The sequence below is a fragment of the Anopheles coluzzii genome, chromosome 3, assembly GCF_943734685.1.
Source record: "Anopheles coluzzii chromosome 3, AcolN3, whole genome shotgun sequence".
In the NCBI taxonomy this organism is placed as follows: Eukaryota; Metazoa; Arthropoda; class Insecta; order Diptera; family Culicidae; genus Anopheles; species Anopheles coluzzii.
The window spans coordinates 33,233,347-33,252,050 of NC_064671.1; the positions used below are offsets into that span (position 1 = coordinate 33,233,347).

The 18,704-nt window shown below is 46.5% G+C and overlaps 1 protein-coding gene and 1 non-coding gene across 4 annotated transcripts in view; one reads left to right on the forward strand and one right to left on the reverse strand.

The window, feature by feature from the left end:
- LOC120955577 (probable G-protein coupled receptor Mth-like 1) overlaps positions 1–18,704 on the forward strand; it is a 156,992-nt gene that overhangs the window by 69,063 nt on the left and 69,225 nt on the right. For all 3 annotated transcript variants that reach the window (XM_040376573.2, XM_040376574.2, XM_040376575.2), the window contains exon 4: positions 4,375–4,453. In XM_040376573.2, coding sequence (XP_040232507.2) covers positions 4,375–4,453 — 79 coding nt within the window. The remainder of the gene's footprint in view (positions 1–4,374; positions 4,454–18,704) is intronic.
- Positions 15,178–15,248, reverse strand: Trnag-gcc (transfer RNA glycine (anticodon GCC)). Its single transcript has one exon. It is a non-coding gene; the product is annotated as a tRNA-Gly (tRNA).

The window sequence follows — 18,704 nt, forward strand, 5'->3', positions numbered from 1 at the left end:
CGAGAAAACGGATAATGACCACCACCAGACACAAAGCGTTTTCTCTCGATTAACACACTTTTTGCCCCGTTGTTGTCAAGGAAAGTGAAGATGCGTTAAGGTAAGGTAAGATCATGTCTTTAGAGGTTCACAAAAAGAGGAGTGTATTATTTTGTGATAATTATGAATTCTTGTTGAGGAGTATTGTTGGAGATGAAGTTGTGAGAATGAGGAATGCAACTTAAGTACCATGTTTAAAGCCTACAATTATAGTCTCAAAAGCTGTTTTTGTGGAATGGTTGGAATTGCAATTATGGAAATTCAACTGAGAAATAGAACACACCAAAAATTCATCCATTTTACCTGTCATCGAAATCGTAAACAAATGTTCTCTTTCCAATGGATTCCACAATGCTCTGGATCCACCTAGATTCCAGCTTTAACGTCACATACACATTTCGTACCGCTAAAATTGGGCCACACTTAACGCCCAGCTCACGAACGCGGACTTTGGCTTGGGTCATGGAAACGCTACGTTTCAGCTGGCGTACCATGTACGCCCATATACGCTGGCCCACTGCATGCCGGGCATAATTCACGTACATCGACACCTGTCAGCATTCTTGTTCACATTGCGCGAGAACAGGGAAGGAAAACGCAGCAGCAAATGGTGATTCCGTGCGCGCAAAACTGGGCACGATTGGTAAATTCCAAAATAAACAGCACCGTGCGCTAATGGTCGCAGAAGCCGTAGTAGCAATTAAGTGTGGGGGATAGGAAGACCCACAGCGGAACGAGACGAGATAAGACGAGCGCGCAATCCCTAGGCAGAGAGTGCAAACCGTTATAAAATAAATTCTACGCTAAATACCATAAATTACAATGCAAATTTATTCCGCGAGGTCTTGCGTCGGAGCTCCTGTCGTCAGCGGTTTACAAGACTACACCGCGTGCTTACCTTTCTCGCGCACTACTACGGGTATTAGGTAAAAGTCCGGAAGTGTCTGACACACTGTCTGAAGTCTGTCCCAATCGGGTGAGAGGGAACTGATCGACCAGTGACGATGTGCAATGATGCACGTGGAATCTGCACCTCTCAACAACGCCTCAACGCCACATTTGGGATGATAATTTTTTCAAATGAATTCACCTTAATTGCTTATCACCGAGTGCCAGTGTGCCCACCAAGCGTCTAGCGATTCCAACGGTGGACGCGATTCGTCGTCTTTCGCTTCCCTGTCAGCTTTCTTTTGGCTCCCGTTCCACCGACAATGGCGACGTGTGGCGAACAAGGGTGATCAGTTTTCAGCAGCCGACAGTGGTAACTCGTGCTACTGGTGAGTGTGGTGTTCCCGCAGCTCCCGGATGGATGGGAAGTCTTCATTATCATATGCCCCCAAGGCGTACAGTCGGACGCACACCATGCCTTCCAGAGAAATAGATCATCACGCGCACACTGCGGTCGTTCTACAGCTCCACACAGAGGGCGAGTTCTTTGGTTTTCGAATTCGATTCTAACGGTTCAGAGCTACGCTCCATCTCTCTCTCTCTCTCACTCTGTGGTTTCTTCCGTCTTCTGATGTGCACGTGTACATCCAGGCAGGCCGCAGGCTACTTAGCATAAAGTGAGTTTGCACGATTTACAATGAGTCGGCCTGTATGTGTGTCTGTGTGGATTAGCTGCTTCCTAGGTAGTAGTAGTAGGCGTGTTGCGATCGAATAGGGGAAGAAAACACAAAAAGATCTGTTCTGGAATAAAGCCAGAAGCTAGAATCAAAGGGCGTACGGAGCGTACAGTACAGAGTGCGCGTGTAGTACCAGCAACTAGCGTTTATTAATCGCCCGCGGCAATCAAGGCTAAAGATTGAGAAACCGTTAGCAACACTGCTGATGATGATGTTGCTCTTCTCTGTTACACACAGGTTGCAGGTTCTAGACGAGAACTTCGCTACTGGTGAGAGTGGGTCTGCGTGACTCTGTGACGAATGTGTCGACTCTTCCCGTTCGAATGGCGTCGAAGAATCCGTTTAGCACGCCCGTCGATACATTGTTGATATAATTGGAGGTTATGTTTTCTTCGATAGTCGATCGATCCTCGGCAAAAGTTCTCGACGCTGTAATCGCAACTTTGACACGGTTGTCATCGTTGAAGTATGCGATTGTCAGAACAGGGCTGACGTAACGGTAATTTCTACAGTTCGAGGGGTTAGTTCAATGTATTAACCACCCAGTAATAGATTTGCTGCTAATGAGTTACTTCCTTACGACGAGCGGTTTTGAGGTTATATGCCATAATGTATTCATAAGTTTTATTGCTCCTTGTTTTGGGTTCGTTTTGTTGGTCTCTTTCTTTTCGGCACGCAAATAACAGAAGCTAATTAATTTAAATCACCTTCTTCAAATAATTGGTCACTTCTTTCTGAAGTTCGTATATTGACTTTTCTAATTATGGAGTCATTTCTCCTTCCTCTTCTACACTTTATCAGCGCATAAATCAGCCGCAAGTGGCGCGTTTTATTATGATTGATGTAATACACTGCTGGCCGTTTTCACACCTTCGGTCGTGCACAAACGCCTACCCCGACCGGTGTGTGTATGTTTATTTTGATTCTCGCGTGCCACCGTTAAGCTCTGCTGCTGTTTGTCTTTCCCTCTTTGCGGGGCCTATTAGTATGGCATAATTTAAAGCAATACTCGAGCGCGTGACCGAAAAGCCATCGCCTGTTTATGCTGCTGGCACCACTTGGTGGCAGTTACGGCAGCAAAAGGTGAAAACAATTGAAGTGTATTAGCCTAGCCCTCCTCCTTCTAGATGATGACTTTTGGGGAGGATGCGAGGTCATTGAAACGTTGATTGAAACCAGTAGTGTACCTGCCCCGAAAAGGGAGATCTTACAGCCAACGGGGTTGTAAGGTTAGGATGATTATGACGTTTGATTGTGTGTTGGTTTGCTCGTTTCTCTAACTGCTCGAAACACACTGAGAGGTGTCAAAGGAGTCGCACCAAGACGCATGTACGCCTCACATGTACTTCAACAGCTGCGGGGCGGTGATCGAGCAGGTCACTCGCGTAACAGATGAAACCCTTCAACGTCGAGTGAGATCAAAGTGGACAGAGAGCGCACTGTGTTGCGTAATGTAAATTACAAGTGATCATACACATCACACACACAGTCCAAGCGTACGTACTCCTCGCGTGGTTTCGATGCAATCGAATAGATATTCCGCCGCGGTTAGGGCATGGTCCGCGCACGGTACGCATAGAAACACTCGTCAATCAGAAATTGTCAATATTAATTACAACCGACCGGCCTGGTGCGATCTATCCGGTGATCTAACGGCGGTCTTGATGATTAATGAGATTTAATTACAGCACTGAGCGACTCGCGCGCACCCGTTTCCAGTTCATTCGATTTGCAGTGTGCGAGTTTGCGAGTCATTCTCAGGAGAAAAAAATAGTCATCAAGACCAGTGTTGTATGTCACAAAGGGAGGAAGGTAGTACGCCAAAGGTGGCAAAGGTGTCGCGACCATTTTTCCATAATCTAAATTGTTCTTTTATGACGCAGCGCAGCGGAAAGGGGCTCGATTGTAGTGGACCACGCTCCTGGGTGGAGCTTAATGTTAGTTCGTATTTCCGGACCTTCTATTGAAGGTGGAATGACATCATGGCAGCATGGCTACTCATGGCAGTTAGCGTAACTTGCTAATGAACAAGTCCTTACCGTTTTTTCGAGAGGGATAATAGTTTTGTAACAAATTTCGCCGCTGTCTTGCCAACGGACTTGAACGTGGGTGGAAAATTATGTTGTTTTTTTTTGTTTGTTTTGGCATTAACTAGACTAGTATGAGGAAAACTTACAATGGCACAGACACCGTCCGGACACCTATTGTGAAAAGATTGTTCGCACATCCGGCTTGTGTAAAACTCCAACGCCCCGTGCTGTTGTACGGTGAAAAGCAGTGAAAAGTGAACGATGAAACAAAACCAACGAGCGAAAAGACCCGGGAATGGATCTGCAAGATAAAAGCTCTTTCCGTTTTGCTTCAAAATGGTCATCTCCCCCCGTTGGAGGAGCTGTGGTGGGTTGAAAATAAAAGAAGATTGTTTTGAAAGAACCTTGTGACGTTGGATGGGGTGGAAGAATGAAAAACACATCACGCGATGCGTTGAAGTTTAGCTGGGCATTAACAGGAAACAACTCGAGCGCCCTACCTAGTTCGTACAATGGACCACTGAGGAGCGACCAACAAGCGAAACGTAACAAACGCGCTGGACATTCAGCTTAACTCGCGTATTTTTTTCTCCTCTTTCACTTTCTACCCTTTTCCAACGTTAATGTTTCGCTTTCATCTAATGTTTTGTGTTTTGTTTGTTTTTTTTCTCTCTTTTTAGCAATCTCCATGCATTTCTTCTTCCTGGCTGCGTTCTTCTGGCTCAACACGATGTGCTTCAATATCTGGTGGACTTTCCGGTAAGTTGGACAGCGAGACATATTATTTCACAATTTGTCGACTGCTCTTAGTAGTGGTTTTTTGTTGTTGGACGTGCTGGTAAACTCCATTTCCATCAAAGAGCTATAAAAAATCCAAATTTTGAAAGCAGAAAAAAACCTCGAATCTACACGGATGGTACGTCCTTTCGGTAAACCATCAAACTAATTGACAGCAACTGTTGCGTACATCCTTCAGTCACCATGCCGGATGGCGAAACCTAGCAACCAGGGATATTAGTGACATGTTTTTGGAAGCTTTTCCCAGCATACGCTCACGTGCGGTGTATGTCGTCGGTGTAAATTCCACTCCAAGGAATCTCGTGTCGGCATAATCTCTCCATGCTGGCAACAACGAGGCTGCCCCTATTTCCGTAGTTGGAAAGTTTTGACTGACGAATCCATGAGGATTTGTTGATGCGTTGATGCGTGTTACTTGGGATGGAAAAGTAAGGAAGGAGAGAGAGAAATGCATTTCGTTTCTGCACTCAACTTCCAGGCAACTCATCGAACCGTTGAGCAAGCGTGCAGTGTGAGATGAAATGCAATTAGGGAAAAGTTTTTGGCACATGCACACGACCATGTGTACCTCGTCGACATCATCCGCTGTTTGGTGCGGATGGCATAGCTTCAGCGTGTAACGTAAGGGCGTGTAACGTAATGAAATGGGAGTAAAGATGGTGCAAAACTCGTTGCAAACAACGTCAATATGAAGTGGGTAGGATCATTACTCGTCGGTGCGGAACACAGGAACACTCGCGCGTTAAACTTCGTGGAAAATTCGCGCGAAGCAAAGTTTGTGGCGTCTCCGGGTTTACCCGGAGTTTGTGCAAGATTGGCAGATTGGATTTAGAGCAGTGTCTAAGAATCTCGTGTTTCGTTGCACATTGATTGGATTATCGTGTCCCCGGTATCAGCGATTAGTGCGATCGAGTGTGGCTGCTAGAAGCTGCTGCGGGAAAGTTTTCGCTTGGAAGCTGATATTTTAAGACCCTGGGGATTACCACCAATACCAACTCCGAGCTACTACACGGGACGACTAATGGAGCAGATTTTATCGCTTCTTGCAAACACGCTGCTGAAACCCGGCTTACATTGAAGCTTAATTGCCGTAACATTGCCCAAAAAGTAGGAAGCTTTTTACAGGCTATTTATCTACCAGCCAGTCGCCTTGATTGAAACGTTTTCAGTTTTTGGCACATGCCGACACCGAAAGACAACGTGAAAGAAACTGTAACAATATTATCATTCAATCACGAGGGGGGGGGGAAGGCTTCATTGCCTAATGTACCTGTGCTTACTTGCATTTTTAGACGGTCGCCAAATGTAAGAAGTGCCTCGAGAACAGCCTACTCAACCAGGCTGTGATCGGTAGAATACCTTTACCATGATTTGCAGAAACCATCTGCAGCCACGAGAGTGTGATCTCGTTTCGATCTGCTCCGCCCTTGGGGATCGTGCAAACTTTGTAACGGTTTGCAAATGACAGCAGCACAAAGAACACGCCCGGAGCCCTGAAATCACAATCATGAGTGGGCAATTTTGGGGCACGCTGTTGCTGGTACGACCGTACGGGGCTGCAGGAAGGATGTGGATTGTTATTCTTGTTGAAGTCTAGGCTTGTTGTGGAGCAAGTGGAGCACATTTACTGCGCCGCAGAGCCTTGCAGACTTGCGTTGGGATATTCAGGCTATTGTGCAAGCGAACGACAAACGACAAAAGCCTTTCAAAATATAGTGAACAGAATGGTACTCAAGCTACTGTGGAACGTGGTCGTATGGCTGGAACAAGCAGCTAGTGAACCTTCTCTTCTCGGGTGATCTTGCACCATTAAACGTAACAAGCTGTATAAGTGAGCAACGTTGAATGCGGAAGCGGTGAGTCTAGCAAAAGACTGCGAGCCCGATAAAGCAGCTGCCATTACGTCAAGGTCATCCGACGAGGTGGACACTGTTTACCTACGACGACACTGTGCTCCATCTGTTTACAACGTTTCTTTCGCCCGTCGCGGTAAAGCTCCCGTAGTTCTATTTCCAGTTTTAACCCGGCAGTTACTGTTTTTCGAAAGCGAGTTGGTTGACGAGCGGGGAGAAGCGAAGAAGAGATCTCTTGGGTACGGTAGCAAAACACGGCACCAAAAAGGCGGGTTCGCCAAAGACGATGTGGCGCAAGCAGCACACACAGCATCTCGAATCTGTGAGTTCAGTGCTCCAGGGCATTTCAAGGCAACTCAAGGACGCCCACCTAGGCGGTGGTGCCCCGAGTTGTGTGTTGCACCGTCCAAGCAGTTCGGAACCGCACCAGAACGGCACAAAAATGTGGCGTTCTCTACGCCTTTATGGGCACACGGAGATGACGGTCGTTAACGAGATTGTCTCTCGGGCAGCCGACTCGGCCACCTCGGCACCACATGAATGCGGGCGTGTACGGTAATGGAGTTCTGCATTCTATTAACCAGTGGTTGAAGCGATGATCATCGATCGACGGTGGTTAAAATTGATCCTCTCTTGTACGGCGCAGGGGATGATGGTACTGCTGTACTGATTGAATATCTTGATGTACTTCTTGCCTAGATCGATCGCACTTCGGAGCCAGACAGCATTAGAGAGGATGATTGACAAAAACTGTCGCACAGTGGAGCTGACCAGGTTCAATTAAAATGCGTTGCTGATTTAAATTGAATGCATCAGCTGGTGATTGCAATCGTTCCGTCTGCCAACTACCTCCCCTCCCTTCCTCTTGGTGAGCGAAGAATGCTTTAGTTGGTGTTGGCAACTATTCAGCGGAATTCTTCAACTACGGCGGGATGTATCTTTTCGCCAACACTTGGACGATCGCAACAAAGTTGCAACATAGTATGGCGTGCAAAACGTGTACACACGTGTGCAGCAGCATCAGCGGCATTACTTCAGAAGCCGCCGACGGTGGTATGAAAATGGAATTGGCATGTTTACATTATGTTTTGCAGCGGGAACCTCCCTTCTTGTTGTCCCGAAAAGTGATATCCTCTGGTGGGTGTATTTGTGGTGGTTTTTTTAAAGGCACGCGTCCGCCGGTGAAGATGATGAGGAATTTTTCCAATACCTTTTCGAGAAAACCGGGAGTGGGTCTATGTTTACCATTCATAAATTTAGATTGACTTGGTGGTCTCACCGCGTGTGTGTGCCTCGGTGTGTCTGGTGTGTGCGGTTTCGGTTTCAAAAGACTGATGTTTGCGGAAGGAACTACGTTGTGAAAAGGTTTTCGGTTGTAGCATATCTACGCACCTCGGAACGGCTGTAATGTAAAGTCCCGGCCCGAGAAGGATGGTGAATTTGAATGATTGATTTATGTGTGGCACCAGTTTTTGCACCGGCTCGCCATCTTCTATTGTTTGCACCGACTCTCCGAATCGTGGAAGCGATACTATCGCTAGAGGGCGCTTTTGTTTAGCCAGCGTGCCTTGGCCGGGGGACGGGATGTGGGATGCGCGTGTAGTGCGCTCTCAAGATGGCGTTGATGGAATAGCAACAGTGGTGTAGGAGTGTTTTGGCGAAGTGTTTGCCTTTTAAAATCGACCAAGAGCTGTTCCTGCCACAAGCGGCAAAGAGACACATACACACGGTGTTGCCCCTGGAGATGACTCTACGAGCGACTCAACCGCACCAGAACCGTGGACGACCTACCCATGTGTCGCGGTACGCAAATATGGTTTCCGCTTTGGCAGCAAGACACACGCCTCGTTTGAAAAGGCCTTTGAAATTGAGCGTAAAATTGATGCATTAAATATTTACGAAGACACACGCAGAAAGCTCCTGAGAGAATGGGTGGAAGTTCTGTTTTTTTTCGGCAGACCGGCATTGAATGGCATACGTACTGTAAGTTTGCAGGTCTTTTGCCACTCAATGCTCTTAAGAGCGGATGGTTATCAAAGGGAACAATAAAAAAACTATTCCATTGTGAGCAGCGTTTCACGTGATGCGTGACACGCAGAAGAAGGTGTCCGCCAGAAGTCCTTTGACGCGTAATGATTCGTAGCGTTTTAGGCTTAGAAGCATCATACATGCTTCCCCACTCTCCGACTCCGGTTCTATAAGCTCTGTTTGTTGAATTCTGCTCCCAAAGAAAACCTCGAAAATGTTGGCATTTTTGTATGGCGAGTCACATCGTTTGTCATGCGAATGGTGATTAGCTACATTGTACGGACGGCTCTACGTGCCATTACAATGGGATCGTTATACGGGAATTCGGGAGCTTGTTGAAAAGAAGTCTTAAGAATATTTTGGAAGAGAATAGAGCAGCCGATAAAAGAGCACAGGAAGTGGGTGAGAAGTATTCCAGAAAGCAACACTATACCAAACAGACAAGCACGACTATCAGGCGAGGGATTTAACGTCTGATTCAAATGCAGATTTCCCCGACATCGTTTATACAATGTATGAAAGAACCCTCGTTAAGTCGCTACCTTTGCGAGAAACAGCCAAGAGCTTTGCGCGCGGACTTAAGCCGCCAAAGACACGAATTCAATTTTCCATCAATTATAACTGCCGCGACACAAACATTAGGTAGCGCTTTGGCCACTTAGCCCGGGCCACGTCTCAATCTATCTTGGTGTGTTTGTCCTACGCCCATCGGCACCGCATCCGTTGCACCGTGTGGGTTTTTGTGCGTTTGCGGGGAGAAAATATTTGAGCCTAAACCGTAAGACAAACAACAAATATGAACCAGACCCCGTGTGTGTGTGTGTATCCGTGGGCAAACTGTGGGGTTGACCTTTTTAGCGTGAATCCAAACAGTGTCTGTATGAGCAATGTTTTGAGAGAGAGGCAGGGAAAATAAGATAAAGACTTGAAGCAGCTAAAACCCGGGGCCCCGACTCACCTGTCTCGGCGGGACTTGCAACTCCCGTAGGCGGATGGTGGAGACTGTCATCATCATCATCATCATCGGGCTACTACGGGAGTCTTCCGGCAAGCTCCACCAATCTAAAGAAACCCACCACCACCTTCTGGCTTTACTGTACAGCAGCATAGCACCAGTAGATAAAGTGAGCAAATGTTTACCGTCCGCTGCCTACCGTGCGCTCGGGAGAAAGAAAATCGACTGAGAGACGACCGTGGAAAAGTAAAAATAAATATTGTACAATGAATTATGAGCTTATATCTGGACAAACACGGATCAACACACACACACACATAAATACGCTGTGTGTTCTGTTTCGGCTTGTCAAGTGCGGCTCGAGTCCCAAGAATGGGCCACGGACAAGCTGGATTTTTCATCAGCTTTTGGTTTATTTCTTGGAGATGAAACTCAAATCAATTCGAAAGACACATTCTTTTGGGAAGTATTTTGAGCGCTTTTTTTATTTTTTTTTTTGTGAAATTTCCCCGAGTCAATGACCCTTGCCGATGTCCAGATTTTGTGGAAGAATGAGTGTGGGAGATCGTATGTAAATTGGTGAGTCTGTGTCCATTTATACATCTTCCACAACAAGTCTGGAAGATTCCTCTGACCGCGTCGATCTCGTTCGGACAGTGACGCTTACCATCCGTTAATCCGCATTCCGTCACTGGCACACACACACACAGAGCTCTTTAACTCTTCCCCTTTTTCCTCCCCAAAACCCAAAGACATGATTCACGTGGGAGGGGCGCGTTTTATGCGTGCATCCGATCTTGAGCCCCAGATCTTGACATTGGAGAAATATGAATTTCTCGCACAGCTGTAAACGCTCGTAAGCAACAAGGCTGTGAGAAAGTGACATTGCCAATGCCAGATGATCGTGTCTGGATCGAAATACCCGCCCGCCTTCCTTCCTGCGATCGTGTTAATAGTGATCGTCGGAAAATGGTTCGCCTGCTTTGCTCGAACAACGCTTAAACATGCGTCGTACATGCGTGTGATAAATGGGAATGCATTAATCTTGCTGCCATTTCCACGACTTCCACCTCTCGGGGATCATCCCAGCGACTCGCGATCGTTTTTATGTTGCACCGTCCAAATCCGATAGATTACACACTACTCACCAGTCCTCAGTGGGGCATTTGGTTTAGGGAAAAAAGCGCAATAAACAACACACGCGCACCCCTGGGAAATGGAAGACGAGTGAGCTCACGCTCACGATTTAAAGTTCATCAGTTCTCGGGGCCGATGTTCGAACTCCGTTCGGCCGCCGGGTGAAATGATGGTGTGATTTGTGATGATGATAATGACGGGGGCGCAGAGATGGGTTTCGTTTTGTTTTCTTTCTTCCCCCTCTTGCGCTTGTGACATAGGGTGTGGAAGATACTGTGTTTGTCACATGGTTCGCGTTCCCTTAGCTCACCTTTTGGACCCGAGACCTGGGATGGGAAATGATACCGTTCGCGTCGTTATTGTGATGGAAATGACGGCGGAGGCTTAAGATGAGACCCACGCCTGATCAGTGATTCATTTTCTCACACCTTTTTTTTGTTACGAAACCGAACCGATGCCGATGCGACGGTAATTATGCAGATGATGGGACGATTTTGAGCGGCTTTGTACACAGTAGCGTTGAGGCATTTTTTGAATAAATTTCACTTTCAATAATGAGTCGCTCGAAAAGAAACGGTCGCGAACGGTGGACGAAGCTGTTGAATAAAATGAGCACGGAGCTCGCTTGTTTTTTTGTTGCGTTGAGAAAGATGTTGAAAGGAAACTCGCCCATCCATTGTTAACCCGTCAACGATGCTTGAATAATGTCAAAAGCATATCACAAAACCCGACCCATCTAGGGCTTCAGGGGTATTGAGCGGATGCTCTGTTTAATATGACACGACTAACAAAGCAAGTACCGGCGTGGTTCGCACTCCCGTTCCCCGCCACATTCGACTCAATTGCAACCTGCACTTGAATGCACTTACAAACACACACACAGAAACACAACCAATGTATGCCCTTCATCATCCCGACGCGCTTGCAACAGCTGCTCTTGTGCCGATGGCATTTAATTACAAGCAGTCAGATGAAAATAATTCACCACTTCGATCATTAACCGGTCGGTGGGTGGGTTGGGTTGCTTGCGGTGGGATGCTGTGTTCGTATGCACGACAGTATGGAGTCATTTGAAACCACTGCACCAGTGCCAAAGCCACCGCACACGGCACCATCTGTCGAGCCCCGGTCCATGTGTTGCTTATCACGCATCTCGCATGACACACACGCACCACGATGCGGAGTTGCAATGGACTCTCGCGAACAACTATAGCTATAGTGTGTCCCATCCAGCCCCCCACCCATTCCCACCCCCACCGTGACAGGTTCGGGTGCGTTTTTGCATCGAGTGCATGTTGCATTTTGGTTTTGCCAACGACCGTTGTTAGAGTGTATAATTGTTCGATAGATGGACCACATTGATTTTGCCACGCACCATGTCCCCTCGCCGTCCTCGACAGTGGGCGGTGTGGGCGTAAGTGTAGCGATGTGTAGCGGGTGAAAATGGTACCTATTCATAACTTGGTGCACGCTAATGGGTAACATTAGCGGTGAATCGGTGTGCGGTAAAAAAAGGAATGAGCAATACTGAATGTATCAAAATGCTGAAGGAAAATTTATTCCAGTTGCAGGGAATTGGGAAGCATTGTGGATCCTTTTTATGGATTTTGAAATATGTAATCGGAGCTTAAAATTAAATGTTTTGTGCGACACAATTTTGAAGCGCTATGAAAAATACAAAAAAGTAGTAAAGGGGAGGCGGAAAGTAATAAAAGATAAAGCTTAAATACAATAGAAAGATCAATAAAAAAATAGTAAAATACAAAAGAAAAAAAGGAAAAAGAAGTAATAACATCAAGAAAAGATCAAGAAAAGAAAATGAAAAGAAGAAAAAGATGAGAACAAATAATGAAAGCAAGAGAAAATCCGAAAAGAATAACTAAAGATACTAGTAAGATGCAAAAAACACAAGAAAAATGGTAATATAATAAAGATGACGAAACTACAATACAATCAGAAGAAAATCTTAAAAGAGGAAAGAAAAAAAACAAACTAAATCATGAAAAATATGGAAAACATTTATAGTTCTAACTAAAAATCTAAAGGAAAAATAAAGACTCTAATTAGATTTAAAATAAAAGAAGCAAACATAAAATAAAAACATAAAGAATGAAGATAAACTAATATAATCAGGAAAAAATAGACTTGAATTAAGAAATATGAAATAATATTGTACCTTATTTAGATATTTTCTTTGAAAAATGTATTTACGAACGTAACTGATGAATCCAACAGCTTCAGCTCATTACCCCATGCTACCTTCAACCAAGCTTCCATAGCATTCAACGCGCAACTTACAGAAGGATGCGTTTCAATAGCAAGCAGTACTTGACGATCACCTTTTGTGTGGCCTTTGCCAACGGTCAGTAGTTTTAAAAATATTTGCATGCCCCCCCCCCCCCCCCTCCCGCCCCATATTGCATATACATTAATGTTTCAATAGCAAAAGAGATGCAATGAGACAGGGAGCGAGAGGAGGTTGGAAGGACACAATTTTTTAATTATCGATACGCTGACAAGGCCAACAGACAGTGTCGTCTCGTAACATTTGCCTCTTTGTGCGCGACCCTTGCGCTTGCGGCCGATCGACTGGCTTGCGTATGTGAGCGCGCGCGCGCTGATGGAATGTGGCGCTGCGGAAAAGATCAGCGATCTGGTAAACCAATAAAGATCATCTCTCCACGTCCGCGTCCCTTCTTCCATGGCTTCTTCTTCTTCTTTGCGCGCAATGCTTCCACGAGCCAGGCGAATGTGTGCGAAACCACACGCGCCTGGCGCCATGCTGATGCCGGCGCCAACCCGTTTGACCATCGGAAATTTGCAATGAATGGACCATCGGCTTGACATCTGTGTGCGCCTACATTGCGTACGTGGAGTGGTGGAGGACAGCATAATTTTAGTAGCTGCTGCTCTCTCACACACACACACGCAGCCTCATGTCGCTAACCAATGTCACCGGCACCGGCAGTGGTGTACGGGAACAAGCGTGGAGTGTGGTGAGGATTTTGTTTGACTATGTTTGGTTGTTTGGTGGACGAAAGGCACCAAAAGGCAGCCTCCAGCCATTAGTGGACATTGTAACGAATAAGAGGAGGGAAACCTGGTGTGTGGAGTCGGTTGGCGGAGTCGCGGTAACATGTTTAATCGAACGGCATAAGCCGATGCTACTTCAGTGGCCAATTATTGCCTTTGACATAAATACACACGAATTAAACATCGCTACCATCAGGTTCGTGCGGCATTATTTTATACCAATGGATACGCTGACAGAGTAAGTGGGGAGGGAGATATGTTATGCTGTCGTGTTTACTTTATCAACTGTAATCCGCGTGTCGGCTGGTGGTCGGGTTGGCCATTTTCAACTGAAATGGTCTATCCCTCCCCGGGAAGGTCCAAGGCTTCGTCCGAAAACCACCGAAACCGAAACCTCAATGCAAAGCGGATGGGGGAAAAGTGCATCGAGGACTTGTTGGGTTGACTTCTGAACTCCTGAACCCCTCATTCCTTCATCCAGAATGCCTCATACCCCAAGTCTTTGCACAAGTTGCATTTTGTAGTGCGAAATGGAAAATCTGGGTGAAAGCCCATCTCCCCTCCAACGTTTGCAGAGCGGGCAGCGTTATTAAACTCACTGGCAACTAAAGCGACTAAACATTTGCCATTGCCCCAACGTGTACCCCAACTCTCTGCAATCCGAGAAATCCTGTCGGTTGCCGGCGGCGGTACTTTTAGGAAGATAATCTTGTTTCCGGTGTCGTCATTCGGAATAACATGATTTGTTGAGCGTGATGATGGTGAAAGCCTCGAGCAGAAGAGAGCGAGAGCACGTAGGGTCGTACACAGAGTGAGCTTTGCCGGCAGATGGTTGTAGCATCAAACCGCAACGAAGCCTAGTCTTCTCCTGTCTCCTGTCTGGTCTCCTAAAATTGCAGCTCTTCGTCTCGTGCAATTGCGACCTCAGACACAGAGGAAGGGAGGGTGCCAGTTGCAGCAGTGTTTGCACCAACTGCAACTGCAACTGAAAAGTATAATTTGTTTCACCCGCTCTCTCGTCCGGTTGGCCGGTTTTTGGGCGAAGGCTCCACCAATTTTGTGATTATGTTTTAGCAAAAAGGGGATGGCAGGAACGCGGCTGGGGGGGTTGACTTTTCCGCTAGAGCAAAGCGTAATTGTTAACATAGCTCATCTACTTCATGGTTTTGATTTATTCTGCCAAATGAAACATTCTGACACACACTGGTGCGCCGTGGCGTTTGCGATGCGAGCGAACCGTTTTGACTGTGGAGTAGTGTTGTCTGTTTAAGGGCAGTGGAACAAACACTAGAAAGGACTTCACTTTTGTAGCAGCAACGAGTTGCTATGGGGTTTCGGCCCATGTTTGCTCGCTTAATTTCATCGCATTCTAAATGAATGAGTATATAAATAGCCAGTGATGCCATTATCAAACAACCTAATCCATGGTTATTAAACTCTCGTAGCATTTGCCATGACGCAGAGAGAGAGAGAGAGAGAGAGATAGAGACGCATTTCGGTCATAAAGTACCAAATCTGCGCTGATAAGAAGGTGCTAACTGTTAATCGGTTTGGGCTTAGATTAGTCATAACATGCCTTGAAGTACGCTGATAAGGCAAAAAACATCGATGAAGTATGATGTTTTAATTCTCGTCGATTGTGTAATCTTAATTTGAAGACAAAAACAAAAATAGAAGTATGCATCGGCCGGGAATCGAACCCGGGCCGCCCGCGTGGCAGGCGAGCATTCTACCACTGAACCACCTATGCTTGTGTTAGTTGGCAAGCTTAGAAACGACGCCGTCTGGCATTGCTTTTCTCGATGTTTCCGCGGTATGTTGAAGGGAATAGATTTTCCCACAACAAGGAATAGACTACATTTCGACACAGACAAACACACGCAAACGCTTTTCATGCGCCATCATAAATCCTCCAAGAGCAAAAGGGTAGAGAAAATTAAGCAAAGGGCGCAAACCCACCAGCAAACCGCGCTTCACCATTAATTTTGTGTGTGTGTGTTCAGGGCCTATCTGCTTTCGTCACGTTTTATGCTAAATTGCCAATCATAGTAATATGATATGCTTTATTCTAATTTATAGTTCCTGACCATCGTATTCCACCGCTACTGCATTCGCTACGCGAAGCACGATGCAACGTTGCAGATGAGATGAGCCTCAGTTTAGGTCTTTCGCAGTTCCCAACTCCACGCAGTGCTCCAGGCCGCTGGTTGGGCATACATCTCATTATTCGACATTCTTGTCCGGATGGCCGACTGGGTCCGTGAAATCGCCCTCACGTGATGCATCGCTGAAGGAGTGGTCGCGTTTGTTTGAGGGGACTGAGTAGATGGCATTCCACTGGGCGCGCGCAATAGATTGCTACGGTCTGCGGACGATCGCACAGCAAACCGGGTCTCTCTCCGCCTCCGATTGCATAATGCATGAGCTACAAGTGCATAACGAATGTGCATACGCACTGGCAAAGTGCACTTGTACTTGGGCTGTTGTTGGATCACAGCGAGCAAGAGAGTTATAATACGCTAATGCCGAAATAAGTATAAAAAGCACTAAACGGTTCGCGAAACGAGTGGACAGAAATGACGCCATCAACTGCCTGCCTAGTGCATTCGATCTTGCGGGCCTAGTACCTGCCCGCCCTGTAACCCGGTGGACATTCTCGTAAAATGCACCTTTGCCACGCTTATCGTTCGAACGGGCGAAATGTTTTGACATATTCAAGCACCCTCTCCCAAACGTGGGTAACCTCTGTAGAGTTTACCCACACACGAATCGCGTTTCCACGGTGAAACCGGCCGGATCGGTCACAAGTGCAACCGAAAGCCATCCGACCGGCCGATGTTTATGATGCAATTTAGATTTAAATATGGAACAATTAATCACCGTAAGGTTTATTTATTGTGGCTGCGGTGCTGCGGGAGCACCGCCACTAGGGCCGTGCGTTTCGCTAAATATTGACCATCCCACATTGGGCGGGAGGAGCGCGGGATCGTTGTTTTGTAAAAACGATTACCTCTTCCTTCTCCTCCTCCTCCTCTAACCGCCTGAGGATGCTGCAGCCGGAGGTAGATCGTTTGCGCAATTGCGTGGTACGCTTTTGGTATTGATGATTGTTTGCATAATGTCCGGCATCATGCAGTCACAAACGCCACCTGACGTGAGGCAATACCGTTCACTCTTTGAATGTAACCCGCCAGTTTAACCAGCTTCCCAATAGGTTTGGCCAATTAAAATGACACTCATCCAGGAGTTTACGGGGAGGGAGCAGGGGAACGTTTGTTTTGGAAGAAAATTAAACCCGCCGTAAATGCTAGTGTTGGGTTTTGTGGGTAAATAGACGTTCGATTGCTTTTCCACTTTATTGCTTTTTGAGATGGTTTCCCGTGACGGTGGGTTGATGGGTGATTTGTTTGCGGTGCTGTTTTGGGTATTGAGGTTTTGGGAGTTATTCTTTTCACTGGTTGAGAAGATAGAGCTAAAAACTGTATCATTGCTAATCGCCTGGTTGTGGGCTCATGTATGATTTTTGGAGAAAATAAAGAATAGAAATAAATATTTCTTGTTGATAGAAATTACCCTAAACATGAACATATTTTGCTTCAAAATTAGCAGTTTCGAAACACAAAAGATGACCAAGGCAAACCAAAGGAATGCCATTTTGTGACGAAATATAGCCAGAAAAAAACTGAAATTTTGTGTTGAAAAAAGGATTAAAATTCCTTTCCTTAAACCCAGCCATCTTAATGAACTAGATCGACTCTCTCGCTAACATTTCCCAACCCAATTGCCCTGTTACTAAAATAACGCTCCATCCTTCCCTTCGCGCACCGTTTATTTACATCGATGTCACCGGTACAAGAAATTAACATATTTTAATTGATTTGTTTTAACGCAACAACGCGCCTGATTTTCACGGGGCAGGCATGTATATGTAACTTCAAACAAAAAAAAACCCACCCCACAAGAGTTATGTCGTGTTCCGCTTTTTATCGTGACAATAAAAGAATACCACTTTTTTACGAACTTCGTGAGGTTACAACATGACCACCTCATCGCACACAGTCACAGTCACACACAAAAAACCACCCTTGCGATCATTGAGCGAGGTAATCGTTAGGCGTTTGTCTTTTTTCTTCGGAGCTGCGTAAGAAAGGGACGGGTTTTGGGGCTTAATTTATGCTAATAGATTGTGTATAATTTTCAGGGTCATCAACCGGACATCGCGGCGGGTGGCGATGTGATACAAAACGGTTTTGAGGAGGAGGGACTTGGAATGGGGCGACAGCAAAACACCCGAAACCTCACGCTCGGTTTGGGATGGTTTTGATGAGGGGTGGGAAATTGTAAAATTCAATAATTCATTTGTCTCACGACACGAAACAAGCGGTGGTGCGCGGTGAAAATATCGCCCACATGCTCTTGCCGCCCTTCGACACCTGTTCGGTCGGTGATGATACTGTTCCTTCTTCTGGGCACGAACACTCGAAACGAAAGCAGTGTTTGATCGCGCACAGAGGCTCTGTTTTCCCACTGGGTTGTGAAGATTGTGTCCCATAACTCACTTGCACTTGCACATCCGGTGTAAAGCGGCGTAAAGCGGAGAGAGAGCCACCATGCATTCACTTTCTTCTCGTTTCCGCCCGAGCAGCCCGAGTCTAGTAACCGATAGCGGATAGACGACGAAACAGAGCGCAAAGACCGGGAACGATGTGATGATAAATCGCTAGAGAAAAATATGCCGTGCTAGTCGTTAATCACGGGCTACAAATGCGAGAAAATGTGTGTCTCTGTAGGTGTGTGTGTGTGTACTGTCCCACGGCGTGTTGGAACACCGAGCAAAGGAAGATGGCAGAGTTCTTTCGCGCTATCTTGTTCGCTGCCGGGATGCGTATGGCACACGCGGTCAAAGCAAAACGGGAGGGTTTTGTTCCGAGGGCGATGGAAAATCGACCCTCTCCCGGTTGGATGGGAAAATAAGCATAACGAGCATGTAAGTGGACGAGCGAGCGAGCGGGCAAGGGGAGCCCCGAATGCATGCTTGCGCGCGAGATTTCGCCTAATTGTTGTCATTAATTTTCCACCGCGATGCTGCGCCACTTTCGCCGCCTCTGTGTGTGCGCGCGCGCGTACCGCTCAACGACGAAGGATAGGGTTGAGATTTCGACTTTGGTTTGTCCCTTATGCCGCGAGACACACGCGTACACACGTT